General features: G+C 42.1%; 1 protein-coding gene across 1 annotated transcript; it reads left to right on the top strand.

The window, feature by feature from the left end:
* Positions 1 to 158: 158 nt before the first annotated feature.
* CYP26A1 (cytochrome P450 family 26 subfamily A member 1) lies at positions 159 to 3,072 on the top strand (the record flags this gene model as incomplete). Its single annotated transcript, XM_082053588.1, has 7 exons — positions 159 to 347; positions 518 to 742; positions 838 to 1,125; positions 1,247 to 1,396; positions 1,707 to 1,841; positions 2,055 to 2,207; positions 2,392 to 3,072. 7 exons carry the CDS (start codon positions 159 to 161, stop codon positions 2,731 to 2,733), a joined length of 1,482 nt encoding a protein of 493 aa, XP_081909714.1. The 3' UTR covers positions 2,734 to 3,072.
* Between the last annotated feature and the right edge of the window lie 18,830 nt (positions 3,073 to 21,902).

Below are 21,902 nucleotides of genomic sequence, written 5' to 3'. Positions count from 1 at the left end.
CCACAATCTGCAATTAAAGATGAACTTTGGGTGAACTAATTTATCGGACCAAGGTAGGGTGGGCAGCAACCTGGGAAGGGTATAAAAGGCGGCCCGAGGCGAGCCCGACCCACGCACTCGGAGCTCCCGGGGGGCCGGGCTGGAGTGGTTCCCCAACCATGGGCTTTTCCACCCTGGTCGCCAGCGCCCTGTGCACCTTCCTCCTGCCCCTTCTACTTTTTCTGGCTGCCGTCAAGCTCTGGGACCTGTACTGCGTGAGCAGCCGCGACCCCAGCTGCCCGCTCCCGCTGCCCCCGGGCACAATGGGGCTCCCCTTCTTCGGGGAGACTCTGCAGATGGTGTTGCAGGTAAGGCGGGGCGATGCGGCGGGTGAGCGGAGAAGCGCCCCGGCTCCTCCTCTGGCTGCTGAGGAGGGGGATGAGCAGCGGCTTTGCCGGGCTTCTGTGCCCAGGTGGGAAAGAGCTACTGTCCTTGCTCCTTCTTCTAAAACAAAATATTTTATTTTTTTTCTGTCTAGAGGCGGAAATTCCTGCAGATGAAGCGCAGGAAATACGGCTTCATCTACAAGACTCACCTTTTCGGGCGGCCCACGGTGCGGGTGATGGGCGCCGAGAACGTGCGGCACATCCTGCTGGGCGAGCACCGGCTCGTCTCCGTGCAGTGGCCCGCCTCGGTACGCACCATCCTGGGCTCTGGCTGCCTCTCCAACCTCCACAACGGGCAGCACAAGCACCGCAAAAAGGTATGGCCCCGACGGCGGGCGGGGAGCCGGTGCGGCCGCCCTGGATGCTGCGGCTGAGCCTGTGTCCCCTTCCTTCTCCTTGTCCCCCTGGGTAGGTGATCATGCAAGCCTTCTCCCGGGACGCCCTGCAGCACTACGTGCCCGTCATCCAGGAGGAGGTGAGCGCCTGCCTGGCACGGTGGCTGGGCGCTGCCGGGCCCTGCCTGCTGGTGTACCCTGAGGTGAAGCGCCTCATGTTTCGCATTGCCATGAGGATCCTGCTGGGCTTCCAGCCCCTCCAGGCCAGCCCTGATGGTGAGCAGCAGCTGGTGGAGGCCTTCGAGGAGATGATCCGCAACCTCTTCTCTCTCCCCATCGATGTGCCCTTCAGTGGGCTCTACCGGGTAAGGGTTCTGCCAGGCTGGGAGGAAAGGGGATGCCTCAGCATCCAGGGCAGCAGGGAATGGATGGGAAGGGTGTCAGTACGGCCTAAGTCCCTCATGTCTCTCTCTGCTGTTTGGTCAGGGCTTGCGGGCACGCAACATCATCCATGCCAAGATTGAGGAGAACATCCGTGCCAAGATGGCCCGCAAGGAGCCTGAGGGTGGTTACAAGGATGCGCTGCAGCTACTGATGGAGCACACACAGGGCAATGGGGAGCAGCTCAACATGCAGGTGAGGCTTCCCAGGGCCAGATCATCCCTTTCCCCTAGTCTCTCTGTCAGCAACACGCTTATCTTTTGAGGCCAAAAGGAGAAAGCCAAAGGCTTGTGTAGTGCTCTGGGCTGCAGAGGCTGCAACTAGGCTGTTGGATGGGGAGCATGGGACCATACCCATGTCCCCAGGGAGCATAAGCACCACATCCACCCCATCCTGGCCCCTGGGTATCTGCTCCACAGCCTGGGAGCAATGCACAGCATTGTGGTGGTAAGATGGGCCTGGAGGAGATACTAAGTTCTTATGCTTTCTCTGTCGTGTTCACAAGGAGCTGAAGGAGTCTGCAACAGAGCTGCTCTTTGGCGGCCATGAAACCACTGCTAGCGCTGCCACATCACTGATCGCCTTCCTAGGGCTCCACCATGATGTCCTGCAGAAAGTGAGGAAAGAGCTGCAGCTGAAGGTGTGTGTCTCCCCTAGTGCTCTTTCACAGGGGCCGGCAGTGGGAAGATACCTCCAGGAGAGGTGTCCTAGACAGGGCTCCCCTCAACCCAGGTGGTCCTCTCCTTTTAGGGGGTGGCAAGAAAACACCACTTGCTGAGGGGCAGCTGCTTTCTAGTGCTGGGAGCCCTAGCCACCTGCTCCATGAAAGTCATGGCAGCATCTTCCTTTCTAGGGGTTACTGTGCAGTCCCAACCAAGAGAAGCAGCTGGACATGGAGGTCTTGGAGCAGCTGAAGTACACAGGCTGTGTCATCAAAGAGACCCTCAGGCTGAGCCCTCCTGTTCCTGGAGGATTTCGAATTGCCCTCAAGACCCTTGAGCTAAATGTAAGTGGGGATCAGGCTCAACTCCTCAGCACAGTACTAGTGCATTCACGTAGCTGATTCTGCCTTAGAGTGACCTGCAGGAAGCCAGGAGGGGAGGTGGGGTGCATCAATGTGTCCTGTGCTCACACTTTGTCTTATTTAACACAGCAAGGTGCCTCATGTCCCTTTTCTCTTCTTTTGATAGGGTTATCAGATCCCTAAAGGCTGGAATGTTATTTACAGTATCTGTGATACCCATGATGTGGCAGATCTCTTTACCAACAAGGATGAATTTAACCCCGATCGCTTCATGTCTCCATCTCCAGAGGATTCCTCTAGGTTCAGTTTCATCCCTTTTGGTGGGGGCTTGAGGAGCTGTGTGGGCAAAGAGTTCGCAAAAGTCCTTCTAAAAATATTTACAGTGGAGCTGGCTCGGAGCTGTGACTGGCAGCTGCTGAATGGACCTCCTACAATGAAAACAGGCCCCATAGTGTACCCTGTGGACAATCTGCCTACCAAATTCATAGGTTTCAGTGGCCAAATCTGAGAACTCAACACTTGCTTCTGGCTGGATTTCTATATAGCATCTAATATGTACATAGTAACTTTTTATAGTAATGAAGGTCTTTAAATATTTAAACTTGTAAATGTACAATAGTTATTTATGTCTTCTAAATATTTCAAAAGGCTATGATATTTTTTTCCCCAAGCACTACAATTATGGGTCTCTGATTCATAATTAGATAATGTTATTTCTATAGAAATAAGTTTTCCCCTATTTAAAAATCTTACTGAAAGCTGGGCAGCTAAGCATTTGAAGACATTTGACGATGATGCATGTATTAAGAAATTCTTAAAGGCATTTGAAACAATGGGAACTAGCTACTCATACAAATTACCTAAAATGGTTATTGTCTGAGAATGTTTTCAGTATTATTTGTGTTTAGATCTTGTTTAATGTGTGAATTTTTAAGTTTGATAATAAAGTTTATTTTTATGATGCTCTGTATGAAGATCTGTGTGTATGCTAGAGAGTAGCTTAGCCAACGGGTTTAAAGGATTTGGGTGTAAAGTCAGATCTGCTTTTGTGAATGAGCTATTCACTTTTTCTACGCTCGTAACTCTCCCCTGCCTCCTACCCTCAGTGTGGTTCTCGCTCTTGAATAGTAAATTGTTTTAGTTAAAAGCTTTATCCTGTAAGTGGTGAGAGCAGTGCAAAATATACACACTCACTGAAAACAGTATGGAGTAATAGTAAGTGCTACAGGCCTCTTTATCAAGCACATGATCTTGAGACAGTAAATAAGAAAGTAAAGGGAAGCAGAAGAATAATGTGTGACATGAGTCTTTCTCTGTAGCTAGAGGAAAATAGGTTGAGGAAAAATAATTCCATAAAGATCCTATTCTCCCATATTACTGCTGACCTGTGTAAACAGACCACTGGATCTTGTTCTGTGTTGAGTCTGCTGACTATGAATCTTTGCTTACGAAGGTGTCTCTTACCAGCTGGTAGAGCAAATAAAATCTGCTGTGATTTCTTCTTGAAATGCAATGGCTCTGACTAGGTCAGAGATAGAGCATGCATTTGGTTTAAGAACTTCTTTCCTGCAATTCAGCAAAGTGAAAACTAAAAGGGAAGCACTAATGTGACTTGATTAACACGGAATCAACTGTGGGGATGCAATTCCTTGGGGGTGTGTAAGCAGGGCAGATAAAATGCCCTAGGCATGACCCCTGTTTTGGCTTAACCATAAGGTTTCTTGTGCTTTTCCCACCCCCATTACTACACCTATTAGTCTTCTCTCAAAAGTCAAACAACATAGGCTGGCTCTATAAACATCTACAAAGTAAATCAATATAATTCAGTGTCATGAACACTTATAGGACCATATAGACTAATTACATTTTTTTGTTTGCTTCTGGAAATTACTCACTTTTACATCATGTTCTACCAAGGCAAAAATGAAGGATGCAGCTAAGCTGCTCAAAATTGTTGCAGGTGTTTAACAGCACCTATGATGTTTTGGTGGGGCTGTTTGATTTGGTTTGTTTTTTTAGGAGTGTTTTTGTAATACATTTGTTCTGTTTCCAGCTAGCATTTAAAATACATAATGTAAGACCTTAAACATAACCTATATATAAAACTGAGTGTAAATATCGACTTGTTCATATTAATTTTTTTTTATAGTCTTAAAATATGAAAGATATTCTTTTTAGATTGTGCCTGAGTCTTCTTGGCAATGTTTAAAACCTTACATAATTTTTACTATGCAAACCTCCTATACTGTTAAACCTTTTCGGGATTTGATGAATAATCTCAGTTTAAGACCCCTTTATCATCAATATAGTAGCAGTAAATTTCAAACTCTGATCCCAGTTTGGAGGTGATCCTGAAGTCTGAAGAACAGCAGGACTCTTGTCTTGGTATTCCTTGTCAACATTTTAATCCTTAACATTACAACATTCTGCAAATCCAAATAGATGCTGATATTCTTTACGTGTGTATTGGGTTTTTGTGGCAAGGTTTTAGTAGCAGGGGGACTACAGGCGTGACTTCTGTGAGAAGCTGCTAGAAACTATCCCCATGTCCAATAGAGCCAATGACAGCCAGGTTCGAGACGGACCCACCGCTGGTCAAGGCTGAGCAAACCAGTGATGGTGGTAGCGCCCTGGGTTAACATATTTAAGAAGGGGGAAAAAAACCTGTGCAGCTGCAGCCAAGGAGAGAGGAGTGAGAATATGTGAAAGAAACAACTCTGCAGGCACCAAGGTCAGTAAAGAAAGAGGGGGAGGAGGTGCTCCAAGTGCAGAGATGCCCCTGCAGCCCGTGGTGCAGACCATGGTGAGGCCAGCTGTCTCCCACAGCCCATGGACGTTCATGGCGAAGCAGAGATCCACCTGCAGCCCGGAAGGACCCCACACCAGAGCAAGGGGAGATGACCAAAGGAGACTGTGACCCTGTGAAGAGCCTGAGCTGGAGCAGGCTTCTGGCAGGACCTGCTGGAGCAGGAGAAGCATGTGAGGAGTCCTCCCCCTGAGGAGGAAGGAATGGCAGAGACAACTGACCATTCCCATTCCCCGTCCCCCTACACTGCTTTTTGGGAGGAGGTAGAGAAAACCAAGAGTGAAGTTGAACCCAGGAAGACGGCAGGGATGGAGGGAAGGTGTTTTAAGATTTAGCTATTATTTCTCATTATCCTACTCTGATTTGATTGGTAATAAATTGAATTAATTTCCCAAAAGTCATGTCTGTTTTGCCAGTGATGGTAATTGGTGAGTGATCTCCCTGTCCTTGTCTCAACCCATGAGCCTTTTGTTATATTTTCTTTCCCCTGTCCAGCTGAGGAGGGGAGTGATAGAGTGGCTTTGGTGGGCACCTAGCCTTCAGCCAGGGTCAATCCACCACAACATGTTTTGTTTATTTTTAACTGAAATATTTTCTATGTGGGAACTTTTTGCACGGTCTTCATATTATTTTAGTTCATGTTTTGTTTTTATAAAGAATGGGAATCTAAGTGCTGTCCAGAGAATACAAACACTCATAGCTTAAGTCTAAGGTCATACATACATTTCTCTGTTTCCTTTTTTATATTTAAGTCAGGTTTGCAAGGCTTTTATGTTTGGAGAAAAAAAAAATCCTGTACTTAATTTGGTTTTGTCTGGACATCTGGGGGCACATCCTCAGCTGTTGTAAATCATGACAACATAACCTATGTTAGGCACTGCCCCTGGATAATTTATCTCTGTAGTTAAATGGTCCGTCACTGCTGTGTAATTTAGGCATCTTGGAGTTAGCTTTAAACAACCTATCCCAAGAAATGGTAGCAGTGTAGCTGCAGTAATATGGAGCTCAGTGTGGGTTAATTGCTAAAATATTTGCCCAACTTCTTGAGCAGGTTTTACAACCTCTGCTAATCTCCTCCATGCAGCTGTATCTTGACAGCTTAGATGCTGGCTGCAGACCAGTTTCAGGTGAGCTCTGGTGTGATTATGTAGCTTTGCCTGCTCAGCAGCTGCTGTTGTGGGCACATGCTGAGGCTGTGGCTGCTATTTAAGGGCTGATGGGCTCCTGTCTCCTGGAGCCTATTTTTTTTTTTACTACGTTGAATACAGGAACTGGTCTTGCTGAAAATTTATCTGCTAAACCCCCATGGTTTTTTAGCCAGTCTACATCCTTACTCCAGCTCCCTGGATGGGCAGTGGTTTGTGCTGGGGTGCTGCAGAGGAGGAGGTTGCTGCTTTGGCTGCATGGCTGCTGACAGGTAGCTCCTGGAGCTAGGCTTTAACTTTGACTTTGTAAATGTTATTGTGTGTTACTGTAAGCGACTGGTGCTCCAAACTGAAACGTGTTACAGGGCCAGATTTGATGGGGAGCACTCACTCCCTTCTTGTAATTGGGCCTTTTTGAGGTATTTAATATCCGTGCTTTTAGTTACCCTTTCATTTAAAAGAAAAATCTTGGACTACATCTCTCTCCAAAAAAACACACGTGATTCAGTAAGTGCTATGCTTTGGTCTGGGGCTAAAAAAACATGATTTATGTGTAGAACACTGGCTCTTCTTTTGAGGGTAAGTCGGTTAACTGGAACCCATGCTCCTCCTATACCTGCATGAATAACAGTTCCTGCCAGCCAGCGGCATATCTGATGCTTAGAATTTTTGAAGTATCTATGCGATGCTAAATGTGTGGTTCTTAACAACACAGTTTTATCCAATCTTGAATAAAAATGACATCAAATAATGACACTAGTGTAAACTGGCATTGAGGAATGCTACCTGATAAATCAATTCCTGAATGAAAGGCAATAGTCTTTCCAGCTTAGGTCAGAACTGGTAAAAGTGAGTCTTGAAAATGGTTATGTGACTAATAAAAAAATGTGGAAATGAATGCTGAAGACTCATTAGAAATAATATTGCTTAATTAAAAATAACTTGATCAGATTTATGTTGTCCTAGTGAAACTAGGACATGTTACTTTCAGCAGTTGTTCCAGGAAATAATTTTTTTCTTTAGGTTCACAAAAGCACCTATTGAAGGAACAGTGTCAGTTGAACTCTTGCATACTTAATGTTTTCCACTTACTTTTCTGACATTTTATTTTATGCCTTTACTACAGGAGTTTTTCCTGGCCCTTGCAAGATGAGAGGCTGACATCAAGGTTGCCCTTCTTTCTATTCCATTTCAACCTATCATATGCTTTCTTATTTTATTCTGGTGATTTAGAGCAAGCTTTGGAGTGGTACCAAGAAAAATACTTAATAATATGTAAAATATTCCATCCTTGGCTTTCAAGTGGTACTTTCCTAAGCACTATAGGAAGTTTTTAAAACTGGTTTTACAAATCTGTGTCTAGTTGTCTTTTAGAATAGAACACTGCTGTGTTTCATTAATTCTACACACCAGTAGAAGTGCTCAGAATGGATGATGATAAAAGAATATGCCCCAGTTGTTCAAAACTAATGTGCATAAAATTAGAGCCCTAGATCAATTGATAATGTTATTATTATTATTATTATTATTATTAGGACTAGAATTGTGTTTTATGAGACATAAATGATCAAAATTTGCTATCTGTCTCAAAGGGAGTTGCACTGCTTAGGCTCCCTGACAATCCAACTGCTTTTAACTTAGTCCCAAATACAGATTAAGTAGCCCAAATGTAAGCATTTTTTTACCTTAAAACTATTACGTACCATCTTTCCTAGAATGGTCTAACAGGATCCTGTACAAGCCTGGGTCTCTGCTGAACATTCACATAAACCAAATTTCAATCGATTGATTTTAGCAATGTTTTTCAAATTATAAAAGGCAGTCACAAATCTTGTGTTTGGGAGATACTGTTCAGTAGAGTACTTGCCACCTTCAGATGAGTTTATTTATGGCTTAAAGGTACTTTGTTACATGTAGTTGTTTCCTCTATTTTAACAAAAATGAGCATGTAGGTTTGGATAGCATTTATTAATCCAGATAGTTTTGTTTGCCAGGTGGTTTGTATTGTAAATTCTCTGTCAAGTTATACATCCAGCATGCAATGCAAAACATATACAGATTAGCAGCAAAGATTTGAAAAGTTTATTAGTTGCAACCATTAGAGTGATAGATTAGGAGAAAGGAAACATAACTGGCAGCAAGTTTAGAGAAGGCTCATTACTGGACTGGCTTGCTTCACTTGTTTAATAATGTCTTATGAAAAACGTTATATGAGAAGTTCAATGAATAATGCAGCCTTCATTAAGTTATGTAAATGAATGTAACTTCGTGGGTGGGTTAGAAATAAAATATTTAACAAATCTGTTTACATCCAGAGAGTAAGAGCAGCTGAGACAGCTTTTTAAAATAATCTCATATTAAAATATTTAAAAGGTGACAGATAAGAGAAGTTTTGTACCAGGACATAATAGTGCTGTTTTAATGGGTGTTTACAACTTGCCTTGCAGTTGCAGCATAGGCAGGGTAACATAGTAAGTAGTCTCAGTTAATTCAAGTGTTACTTGCCTTTTTATCAGCAGTCCCAACAAAGCTCTTTCACTTGGGCATGCCGTTAATGCCCAGGGACACTTGCAGAACTTGTGTGATTTCCAAGTCTAAAAGGATCATTTTAGCAAAAGTGACTTATGATGTACTTGTTTGCCAGGTCATTTTGTTCACAAACACAAAATCATTCATACATTGGTTTATTTCAGTGCTTTTTTTTGCCCCAGTTTATGACCATTTAGGAAAACCTGAGTCTCCACAGGTTAAGTGTACACTGCTGTACAGGATAACTGCTACCACATGAGAAAATTATATACCAAGGACTAAATCAACTATTGACAACATGCTTTCCTACCACACCCGCAAATGCCAAGCTTTCTCATGCCTGTCCCAAAACAAATCCTTGGATTTGGGCCCCACAGCTTACCCAGAAGGTCAAAGATTGTTGGAGGCTGTTTTTGAGCAAAGGGGGGGAATAAATTCCAGAGCTGAGGGCCCCTCACAGGATCTTTCCAGAGATAAAAGTAACCAAAAGGCAGTCCCATTTGCACTCTTTTGGGTAGGAGGCAGGTCAGTAACTTTCTGAGGTGTCTGGAAGCTGAAGAGATCAGTATCAACATGGAGATCTGCACCCTGAGCAGTGGACTAGGTACAGCTGAGACCATTTAAGCAGGAGATGTACACAGGCACACATATACCAAGATTGTGTTAAGTCATCTTTGTTAACGTTGCTTTAAGTGACATAGCTTCCTCCAGGAATCATTCTTTTGAGGGAAGAGCACCAGCCTAGGTTTTTTTTGTTTGTTTTGGTTTTGTGGGTTTGTTTTTTCTTTAGATGTATAGAGTCAACATGAATATATCTGTATCTCAAGAGGTATACTGCTTTTCTGTGTAAAATCTCAGCAGAACAAATGTCTTTTCAGGATTAGATCTGAATTTGTAGTGGAATGATGGCAGGTCTTGGTTTTCTTGGCTTGCTGACTTAATTGTCAGAAAGAAGCAAGGGGCTATGGTATGCATTACCTTACAGCCTTTATTTTATACCTAGGCCCCTCCAAATTAATAACCTGTCTGTGTCTTATGGGAAAGGCAGGAGTGGACTAGATAATGCCCTGCTAGCTATAGTAGTGCCAGCCTGCGCGAATAGATTTAGGGTTTTTTTCCTCTCTTACAAGTCCACGTCATACACCTACTCATAAAACACCCTGCTTCTCTCTGAAGCTTCCCATGGAACACAGAGTAATTGGAAACTGCTCCCTGACCTGGCAATAGCCTCCTTTTGTGAACTGTCCTTAACTTCGACAAGAATGGAAGGAGATAGGGTGGGAACAAAGGGAAACCACCAGTGAGGCCAACAGCTCCAGCACTGCAGCGCAGCCCTGGCTGCATAACACACAGGTGATTTTCACCTTAGAGTCATCCTTCTTGTCCCAACTTCTCTCGCTCTTTGGTGTCATTATATTAAATATACATTATTGATGTTAATGATGCTGCCTACAGCACTGCAGCAAGCTAGTGCATGCATTATAAATCTAGCAGTTAAAGAGAAAAGTTTATTAATCATATAAATCAACAGATTGCTTGAAATAATGGCATGTCATGACCTTTTTGCTTGTTGTATTAAAAGAAATGGCTCAGATTTGTGACATTTCTAAGGGAGCCTTTCCTCTATCTGGGTCTGAAAACACTCTGGTCACTGAAATGCACTGTCAGTCAGCATTTCTATAAAAAATTTGTAAATTTAAACCATGGAGATGTACATAGAAAAGTACATTTTAAAGACACAAGTTACATGCCTGCGAAGTGGAAGCATCAACTTTTTACAGAATCATCTGATCATTCTCCTGTTTTATAGAGTGTTAGTTCTTTTTTTAAATCATCAGTTTACGGATGTACTTATTATCAAAGTATTTAGAAGGAAAGAGAGGAGATGGGCAGAGCATGCTGATGAGGAAAACTGAGAATCCTTAAGCAGTCAAAGGTGCTACTTGTTTATTTTGGTAGCTTCTTGGTGATTGTTCTTTTCACCTTTTATTAACCTGCAAATGGATTAGTCCTCATAAACTAAAGAGGAGAGACCAGTGCACAACCCACTGCCCCAGAGATAAGGTCACAAAGAGGGGACGTGTCCCGAGTACAACCTCGGAGAAGAAATAGAAGTCTTAAGGCATTTACACTAGGCTGCGATTGCACTTTACTAGCCCTACTGTGATTTACCGTATCAGTTCAACTGCTGACACCTTTATGTCCCTCCCTCCTATCCCAGCAGGCCACAGAGACACAGTCCATGATAGATGCTGGTGAACTTTTCCTCTGATCACCTTCTGAAGAACTTTCCCATAATCTATTGTTTTCTACCACAGTGGAAAACAAAACAAGGGTTTTCTTGACTTTCAGTTACCAGCTATTTTGCCTTAACTTTAAAGCAATGTACTGAATTTATTACATCAGTGTGAAAGAAGTTTTAAACTCTTGTCTCTTTATCCTACTCCCTGAACTTAACATGGTCCAGAGTAAATCAATGTAATTGCTGTTAGACCTACATTGTTGCAGGAATGTTTTATATTCCATGTTGTCAGTTATTTAGAACAGTTAATTGAAATTGCAAACATAAAAAGAGGAGAGCTACAGTTAAGAAATTAACTTTTTTTTTTTTTGGGTGCCTGTGGCTACTGTATGAATTATATAAAGAGCTAACATTAAGACCAAAAGTGTCTAGAATATCTAAAACAAAAAACATGGTTATGGATTAAAGGCAAGTATTTCCTTTAACTGATCACATAAAAATATAAGAACTTATTCTGGATTAAGAGAAGCAGGTGACTTAGTATTCTTCTCCATAACTCCAAAATACTTGCCAAAATGTTGCATTTGATTCTAAACAAATAAATGCCACGGGCTGCACCTGGTTTTGTTTCACCAAAATTCAGCACCAGTATTACAACACAAAGGGGAAAAGAAAGTCACAGCAATGTTAGGAAGGGACATGTCGAAGAGAGTGCGCTTGGAAGAGAAAAGGGGGAACTGTGCTGTAAACTCTCTCCTGCAAGGGCTTTTCCTCCGAGTATGCCCTCGGCTGACTTTCTGTTGCAGCCTGGGGAAAGGGTGGGCAGAGAAACATACACAAGCAATCAGTACGTGTGTAAATAGGGAGTTAAGGAGCAGGGAAGGAGATATCTGGGAAAGGCTGAGTCAGCACCTGCCAGTAATGTTCTGATTGCAGCGCTGATCAGCCTCACCCTTTCAGCAAAGAATTACATTTGACGAGGTCTACCATCAAAATGTTCCCAAATATGCTGTCATTGTCTTCCCCAAGGCCCTCTGCCTTCTCCAGGTTGTGACAATACCACAGTGCATTAATCTGCTAGTTCCTGTATATTCATGTAAATTAACAATTTCTGCTAAAACAGGATTTTCTTTGCAGTGGCCCATGAGGCCACATTTCTACTGTCCGGCTATCTTTCACACTGAAAGATTCTGCTCTGCACTTTGACTCTAAATGTGGGACAATGGTGAGTTTAGGAAAGGCACAAGGAGGGAAAGAATTGGTGTGAAAGATTTGGGTAGGATGTGATGTTACGCCTCATATTCCACAAAACCAGGAAGACCTCACTGTTGGCTTTACTAAAGCAGAGACTTCATTTGAACATGCCAGACTGCCACCCCATATCCTAGCCCTACCCTCCGGGTGGTGAAAGTGGTGCCATTGCTGCAGTGTTCCCACTGACAGCTGCTTCCCAGTGAACCCTCTGTGTTAAAAGAGAGCCCCAAGATGAGTTGCCTTTGCACGACTCATCCCTTAGGTAGCTCAGCAGCTGTGCAGTACCAGAGAGGCTTCTCTCCTTGTGCCCTGCCACTCAGAATTTCATAGGGCCAGCAGCCTTGTTTAAAGACAGGTGCAACCTCACACTTTACAGAGAGGTTTGTTTCTTACCCTTGGGAACAGAAGAGCAGGGTTGTAAACAAAACTCTTAGAGAGGAAAATAGTAGGTTCAATCCCCAGGGTGGCTGCCTTGTCAAAGATGCTCAGGAGATCACTGTTGAGTTAGAGCTGTTAGATACACCAGTAACGATGCTCTCAAAGCTTTTTACTTCACAGCTATCATACTTAGGCTGGTTTACAGTGATGCAGACTCAAACTAATTTTCTTTGAGTTATTTCAATAATTGCTTTCTTATAATTAAGACTGATGTAGACGAAGATTTGGACCAAAGTCTTTTAACAAATTAGGTCTTTGTCTTGTTATTCTTTCTTCATATACTGAACTTCATACTTCTCAAAGCCCTACTTCTGGCCCTGCTACATCACTGTGGCTGGCTGTCATTTTTGAACAGTTGTTTTCAGCAGAAGTGGCAAAAATACAATAGTGATATTATAAACCCATCTTGTATTCCCAAATTCCTTGAAACTGACTGCTTGCACTATCTGACAGTGTGAGGTCTGCAATCAGGTTGAACACAGAAATATTTGCCTGTGCTATATACAACTGCATATAGTTATACATCTAGCTATATAAAGTCAGGTAGAACTATGTAAAATGTTTTTATCTTCACATTGCCTACACTTGGCAAAGAAGCACAGATATACTGTGGAACTGAACTTTGGCCTGTCACCTCTAAAGCACAGTGTGTGTCCCACCTGGGTGATGCTCCTTCTTTGCTTGTTTTTCCCAAAGGCTGAGGAAGCACAAGGATTTCATAAGAAGCTTCTGGATCAGACACGCGTGTCTGCTGGTTTTACTGAACACCTGTGCATTTTGCAGCTCGTGTGAGCTGAGCTGGCACAGGTGCCAGGGCCACCTCCTTGTCAGCTTCCTCCTCTCCTGTCCTCCTGTGACTTCCTGCATGTCCCTGATCTCAAGTATCTGCCCCTGCTCTGTGGCTTCCCTTCCCTCCTGCAAGCCCCTGAATAGACAGTAAATGTGGTTTCATATCCCCTCATGCTCCCTGCATCTTTCTCAGCCGTACCAGGCTTTCCCTTTCCCCTCATCTCCCATAGCAGTGCTCAGGGTGGCCCTGTCTCCCCACCTCTCTCAGTAGGCTCCCATCACTCCCATCTGAATTCCCTTCCCCAGTCTCCTACTCCTAGTGAAGATGGTGTCTCCAGTCTTTATTTGTCTGGGAAATAGCTCATTTAACTGGGACAGGGAGGATGGGCAGAGATGAGAAAGAGCCATTGTTATGCTGAAAGCAGTTAATGGGTGCCACCAGACACTTGTGTGATCTACAGACCGCAGAAGTCCCTCAAGCTGTGTTGGTGCTGCCCATGGCACAACCATTTCCCACTTCTTCCTTCCCAGTTTTCTGAGTTTCCTCCAGCTGAAGAAGGGTCTGGCACTGGTCTACACCATTCCTTGACATTTTCTAATGGATTTGATGGGATAGTCAAAACAATCATTCTGCAGAGGAAGAAACACCCTCGAGTTGAGAGAAGGCCTTATGATGTGTCATTAAAGACCTGAGGCTTGGGGTTTGGAAAACTCGGCAGGACCTGTCCTGCATGGGAAGGACTGGCAAGCGAAGCTGCAGACAGAGCTCCGTGTCTTCTTGGAGTTCGCTGTGCACTGGGTGGCTGTGTGGAGAAAGGTGGGATTTGGTGACCTGGGCCCTTACTTTCTCTTGAGTGTTTAAGCATGCCATGGAGAAAGAAAAACAACAACAAAAAGTCACACTTTTCCAGGGGAAAATGCATTTTTTACAGGCAGATGCTGGACCTTCAGCAGAGACGTCAGTCAGGTGCACGCTCTGAGTGCCCCTGTTTGATTAAGGAACTCTTCCTTTGTGTTTCTGTAGAAAGTTGCCTTAGTTCTTGATTGGACTGGAGCTTTGATGGTTAATTTGCAAAAACGCTGTCAAATAATTTAAAAGCCTAAATAACTTGGGCTTTTATGCCAAAAAACATCCACTGTCATATTTCTTTCACTTTTCAGGGGGTTGCCTGTTGGAAGCCATGTGGTTTGTTGCTCACTTTTTCAGTTTTGCTGTCTGAATATGTGGAAATTACTTACATTTTCACTTTTCCTCATTATTTTTTCCTCTCTCTCCCTTACCCATGTCTGCATCACAAGTTCTCACTTTAATATTCCACAAGCAGTAAGTCTCTGAGAGTTTTCCTTGCAACCAAAAAAGTAAGAGTAAGATTTTGCTGGTCAGAAACTAAGTGTTAGTGATTCATTGAAACAAATCCAAGTAGCTGGTGGGATCTCTGTACATATGCTGTAATGAATCACTAGTGACCTCTAAGGGGAAGATAATGTGTCAGAGTTTGCCTACAGGTACACCTCTAGACCGGCATGGGAGACGGCTGTTTTCATATTCCCTGAGAGGTATAGGGAAGGTGGTTGAAATAAATCTTGTAAGAAACGGGGTGGCTGGCATATGATGTCACTCACCTACGAGTCACATCCAGCCCAGCTCAGCAGTGGCTGAAGTTGTTAATATATCATTGTCCTTTAATGGTCTATGAAAATGAACTTTTGATCCCGGTTCTGTTTTAAGTAAACAGATGACCCTGTCAAGCAACACCATCCCATTTGGGAGCTCAGCATAGGCTAAAGTCAGCAGTAAAAGATCTGTCGTTCACAGACATCGCTAGTCAGCTGTGAACTTTTGTCCAGGGGGTGATGGTGGTGAAAGGACACAGCAGGAAGTATGAGAAGTGACACTCGGGCCTTACCAATTACTAGTAGATTTTTTTTTTTTTAACTCTAATTCCTTCTGTCACAAGGAATTTTGGAAATTAAGAATATTGTCCATGAATAGACTTGGAAGGCAGAAAAGGTTAGTAATCCTGCCTGTCTCTTCTAGAAGCTGCCTGTGCAGTGGCAGGAGAGAGTTCACGTATGGTTCAACTGACCTCTTACTCTGCTGAGAGGACGGCAGCGGCAGCCCAACGCTTTGCTGCTTTTAGTTGGAGTGATGCTGAAGAGTGACGGTCTGCACACGTGCAGGCTTTGGCCCTGTTGATCTGAACTCAGTGATCAAGTGAATGTGTTTCTACAGAACTAGCATGCAGATGGAACTCTTTCCCATTTCAGTGCTAGAAGGCAAAAATGTATTGCAACATGCTGCATTTAAGGGATACCATGCTAACACATTTGATCCTAAAGATTTTTTTTTCTCACAAACAAGAAAATTCACTGTCTATAAACCTTTTTTCTTTTCTTTTCTTTTTTTTTTTTTTTTTTTTTTTTTAACAGATTACAATCTTCTTTGCTAAGCCCAAATAATTAGTTTAAAGTTAAGGACTGCCTTATACCATAAAGCTGGGTAACCTTTTTTTTTGCTGGGGGGAAGGGAAGGGAGCTGCACGGCCTTTCACCTTCCAGCTTTACAAGCAAAGCCAAACTTCTGGGCAATCACTGTGCAAAATGCTTTTCCCTCCCCCTCTTCCAGTGATGGTTGCAAACAAAGGTCTTTAGGGCTGCCTACTCCAGACTTCAGGACTTTTAAGGGTCTTTACTTGACTAGAGATCAAAGGTTTCTCCTTAAAGAGTTTATCACTCAGACAAATACTCTGCAGTTAGCATTTCAAACTGGGTTTACAAGTCAAATAATTTAGCAATTTCTTCTAACCATGTGGCCTTATGCGGAGGCTGCTGGATGCCAATTATAGCACCACTTTGACATGGAGTGCAGCATTATCTATTGACAAATGTGTGCGCCCTTTTCACCATTCTTCACTGCAGAGAAAAGAGATTTCCAGTATTCTGAGTAGGTCCCAGACTGCTCAGCTGGGGCCTGATTTCCCTTCCTGTCCTTACTTGTCACCTTCAGTATGTCTCCTTGTCTCTTTCTGTCTCTGCAGAAATTGTTTTTCTCCTTTGAAAGCCTAAGAGCTACGAAGGCATGTCACTGGATGGTGGGCATTATTATTATTGGTGTACAATGCAGTAATGTAACTAAAAGGATGTCTTAAACGTTGTTCAGATGTTGCTAACCATTAAACCTTCTCTGTTCAAAGTTGTTATCAGAACACCCTGGCTCTAAGTAGAAGAGATTGCCTATTCCACTGGTGTGTACTTGTAGGCAAAACTGTACCACCGCTTGAGTTCCGAGCTCTGTTTCTGTGCTGGATTTTCATCTGTTGTGTCCTGCATAGATCATCTTGCTAAACTTGTCACTTTAAGCATCTTCCAGAAATGTTTTGAGCAAGGACACTGGCACCTGTCTTGTAATCATGCAGTTTTTAATCTTATCAGGCAGAGAAATGGAGTTGTTGACTTGTTTTGGGGGAGGCGAAACTTATGTTTCTGTTAATCTTTTACATACATCTTCACACATACACACAAAAGACCAAACTGGAACTTTCTTTACACATATTTTATTTTGGATGTAAAATTATGGTAGTAATATCAGTTGTCCATTACATTGTGAGAAGAGTAACAGATAGGATTCATTGAAGGGAAGGTGCCTAGGCTTACACAAACTATCAGCTTGTTGGAAGGGGGGCTGTGTAAGAGGTATTACATATCCCTTCCTTCCACCCCGTGGAGGGAGGCTCTCCTCTGCATGCTGTGGAGGCACAGGGTCTGACTTTGGCTGGTAATTCCAGAACAGAAGCATTTTATGGAAGCAGAAAGTGATCAGTGGGTCAGATTTTTTCAGAAAAAAGGCTGAATGTTTTCTCACAGCTTCTGTGCAACCAGTAATGTACACAGTATTTGGGCAACATTATTAATAAGAGTTTAGCTGGCTAATTGTTTTCAATTGAGAGCACAAATGTGGTAAGGAAAAATATCAGTATGTCATGCGTAATTTGTGGCATGTGTTTTTTTCCAGATGAACATTATGGTTGGTATGTGCCAGTTGTGATATAGACTGATATGTTCAGCATTATGGGTGACTGAACACTTGATAGAATAATTTCATATGATATTAAACAAATGGTATGTTCTACCTGCACCTGTAAGTATGTGAGAGGTTGGTTAAGGATTACTTTTAATTTAGGACAGCTTTCTTTGGGGGATATTAGGTGCAAAACAACCCCTCTAGTTTTATATGACTATGGTATCTGCTCAGCATCCTGATAGCTCAACAGTGCTAAATTCATAGAAAGCATTTTTGATCATCAGACCCTTTCCCTCATAGAGAGGGTAGTTGTTTTCTGTGTCATTGGAAAGTGTATGGCTTCTGTTCTCCAGGATGACAGTTTCTATGTGAAGTCATTCAACCAATCACATTGGCTGTGTGAGAATTGTAGGCTGAGAAATGCAGATGGTGTTGCATCTTTCTCCCGACCAGCTTCTGCACATTAGCCTGTCCTTGTCCAGGGTCTCCACCATGCAGAAGGCCTTTGCAGAACAAGTTGAAGCTAAGGAGGTAACTATGTCACTTCAAAACCAGGAAAATTAAGTTCTGGAGGGCTTTCACATCCGGTGTACTTTCAGGTGCAGCTTCTGGAGATCATAATGAGATCAGAAGCTTGCCTAGTTCTGCTGAGAAAAACTGGCACCCAGTTGTTTAATTTCTGAGTCCTTCTGGAACAGGTAACATTCAGGTGAAAGCAGTAAGAGCTATAGCGTTCACACCATCTAGTGTGCTACAAATGAAAGTCATGGTACCCCAATTCAACTGACTGTGAAAAAAGTTGGAAAATCAGAAATGTTAAGAACTCTAGATTCTTTCATATTCAGATACTGGCTGAATTGCCAAAAAGTTAAACGTGTGTGCTGATATACAGAAGACAACAGAAGAAAAATTAAATTTCTAATGGGTTGCAATTTTAGGTGGACATTCAGAAGTGAATCCTAACTGGGCTCTTGTCAGTATTTGTAGGCTGCTGCATGATTTTTACCTTTTCCCTGAATTATATCCAGCTCTTTCAGAACAACATCAACAAACAATCCCTGTTACATATTTTATTCCAAATTCATGATAAGAAATTGCTAAAACAGTTATATCAAGTTATTTGATCACGATATGACATCAATATGGTATTGCCTAACACAGGGACCATGCAATATCACACACAGAAGCAAGGTATAATATGGGAGAGAACCTCATTTGAGTTGGAAGCAAAACTACACTTGAATTTGAAAAGCCCAGACTGTATCTAGCCCACATTTCTTGCAGCACTTCCCTACCAACCCAGTCTTTACCCAGGAGGCCTATAAAGAGCCTATCCTTGTTTATTTTGTTACTATTTAAATTTTTGTCATAGCATCTAGGAATCTGAAGCATGGACTAGCAATCAAAAAGGGTATTTTCTGCCCCATCTTTGTGCCCAGTAATCTACAGGTCTTGATGGACGTGGATGTGTTGTTTTTCTACTAGATATGCTCAGGATGTCACCTGAAAGAGGGAAAATAGCAATGGTGTCTCCTTTTCATCTAATTGCCTACTAATGAAAGTTGCCATCCAAGACTTGGGAAACCTAAGTCGTACCTTGGCTAGGTGACACGCTTCTCCCCATTCCTGGGAAAGCATTCCGAACCACAGAGCCTTGGGCAGTGTGATGGAGTGCCCAGCTCTGGGAGAGAAATTTGACTTTGACTGGAACAATTGTGCCAGAGCAAGATTATAAGTATTCACTGGTCTGGCCAGGAAGTAGGATTCTAACACAGGAGTTGAGGTGCTTGTCTGAAAGTGAGAGGCTTGGCTACACCTTTTGTGAAGTTGTACATCTTTTGATGAAAACTTGATTAGGCTGAGAATGAGTTTGATGTTGTCATTTTGGTTACCATAGTGGTGAGATGGCTCTACAAGTGTAGAGTTGATGTGTTCAACTCTGCTTTTTATGTTGCTATCTAAGACCTTAGAACTGGATAACAAATGTCCAACCTTTCTAATGACGAGTGAGTTTGACTTTTGAGAGGAGCATACTTCACAGGATAAGCTAAGCTCCTAGGGACCCTAAATTCAAAGGTTCAAGTCTTACCCTCTGTGATTTAGTTCAATTGTTTCCTATGATGACAGTATAGACCAATGCAGTGGGGAGCATATTTGCTCATTGTGGTCCTCGGAATAGTAGTTACAACTGACAAGAGCAAGGCAAGAAGCAGCAACACTGGCTTACTGTAGAAATTCTCAGATTTCCGAATGGGCTATCAATATTTCTGTGCCTGAATGTGAACATTGCCCACATTATTATATCTACCTGGGAAGAGGAATTGAATAAAAGACATTAATAGACCTGGAGCTTTCTGAATGATCTATCAAGTAGTACGAGAATCTGTAATATGGGGGTTAAATCTGGAAAACAGCTGTGTTATGGACTACAATCAATCCAAAATATAAATTTCTTGTTCTCTCATACCCTATTTGGTTTGTTCATGTTATTTCAATGCAGTAAATGAGGATCCAGTTTTGCATTCTTTACTCACATACACAACTAGTGTAAAAGAATTGCCTTGTCTGAAAAGGAGTTGTGATAGGTTTGAGTTAAAACAGCAGGACTGGACAGTAAGTCATACTCTACAGACTAATTACTCCTTAGCATTTCATCATGTGCCACAAAACCACCTAGAAACTAAAATATTCACACTAACTGTAAAAAGATCTTTCTACACTTCACCACATGCTAAGGTATGTTTTCTTTTGGAAGTAACAATATACCGAACTTTCAATTTAACCAAAATGTTAATTTTGTATAATATATTCCTTCCGTTACTGCTGCTTAGGAAAATGGTTCTTGCCATGCAAGTGATGGGAGGAAGTGGGGAGAGAAAGAACTGTGTTTTCTAGATTTTAATTTTGAGAGAAACTATGTTAATATGTTAATAACTTGCAGGTGTTCTTTTACAGATAACTTTACTTTGGCAAGAATCTGGTTGGTTTGTTTGTTTGGGTTTTTTGTTGTTGTTTTGTTTTGTTTTAATCAGAACTAGTATTTTTTATCATAAGCAATAAATGTTATCATAGCGTTGGACTAGAAGAGACCTTCTTTGACACTGCTGTTGCAGGCACAATAACTACTATCTGGTTGCAAAACCCATTCTTGAAATGTATCAAACTCGGTCTTAAAAAAAGATACGTTTTTTGTGTCTAGTATTCTTAATGGAAAGCTCATCTTGAAAGTTACTTTTCTAATAGTTAAAACCTTTGAAAACCTGAAAAAAAATGCTCAGAGCTAGATTATATCTATTTATTCTTGCACTAATTTGGTTTTAAAATTAAATAAGACTTTTTCCTATTTTGAGTATTTGTTTTTACTTTTATTTATAGAGAACCACCCTAGCAGACCTTACTCTGCACCACATGAGCCTTTTCATTCTCTTCTCCAGGAACCTGCCTGTGCAGCAAGTCTTCAGTCATTCAGTTTTGAACAAAGATTAATTTAAAATGTGGGCTAACATGAACAGTACTCCAGATGAGGCTTGAACAACACCTTCTCCAGTGTTATGAACATTTGACTGTTTCCAATGGAAATGTCTTGCCTTGTATATTCCAGGATCATTTTTGGCTTTTCACAGCCATATCTTGTTGGTGACTCAGTCTTTTCATGATCAGGTAATACTTCCTGATCTTTCATTTTCCATCTTTTGTTGTCAGCTGATGAGACCCTTAGTCTAATTTAAATCCTCATTATTAGTTGCTAAATATATATTGTACCTTCCATATTACTTTTCATCCCACTTTTTCTGCTGTGGTCTTCAAGAGCATCTGTTTCTCTTATGTGCTGTTTGGATCATTCTGTTTTGGACACCACCACCCTCTGGCTTTTTTTCATCTTATGAAACAAGATGGTCACAAAACTGATCATTACAGTAGTAATTTCCCCTCTAACCACCTCTGACCAAATATACCTCCTTTCAGCAACTTCCCTCTAGCAAAATTCTCATCCACTTCACAGCTCTCTCAAGTCATACCTTACCTACCTTAACTAACAAGCATGTTTGAAGCCTAACATCAAGGCTTTTTCTGTGCCCAGAAATTCTGCTATTTTCTCAAAACAAATCATCATGAAATATCTCACTCACTCTGATACATTTACTATGAACTCTCACTGGTAGAGCTGAGCTTCACATGTTAGTTCTATACAATTTCCTGTGAAGCAATCCTTAACTCATCAGGAACAATTCAAAGTGTGTGCATTTCAAGTATGGATGATGGTGTTGTTGACAGGTAGTTTTGTGGTTTATCAGTGCAATATTCAATAGCTAATTCCTCCCATGACAGAGGGGATAGAATACAGTAGCAGAATAATTTTTGTTTAAAATGTGTGTTGGACCTGCTTTTTTGTCTGTTGGTTTCTCCACTCTGAATCAAAATTATTACATTATTTCAAAGCTGATTTAAAAAG

Source organism: Streptopelia decaocto (genome assembly GCF_964273445.1).
Source record: "Streptopelia decaocto genome assembly, chromosome: 5".
Lineage (NCBI taxonomy): Eukaryota > Metazoa > Chordata > Aves > Columbiformes > Columbidae > Streptopelia > Streptopelia decaocto.
Note: the sequence above shows the minus strand (reverse complement) of the source record. Positions and strands in the feature narration are given on the sequence as shown.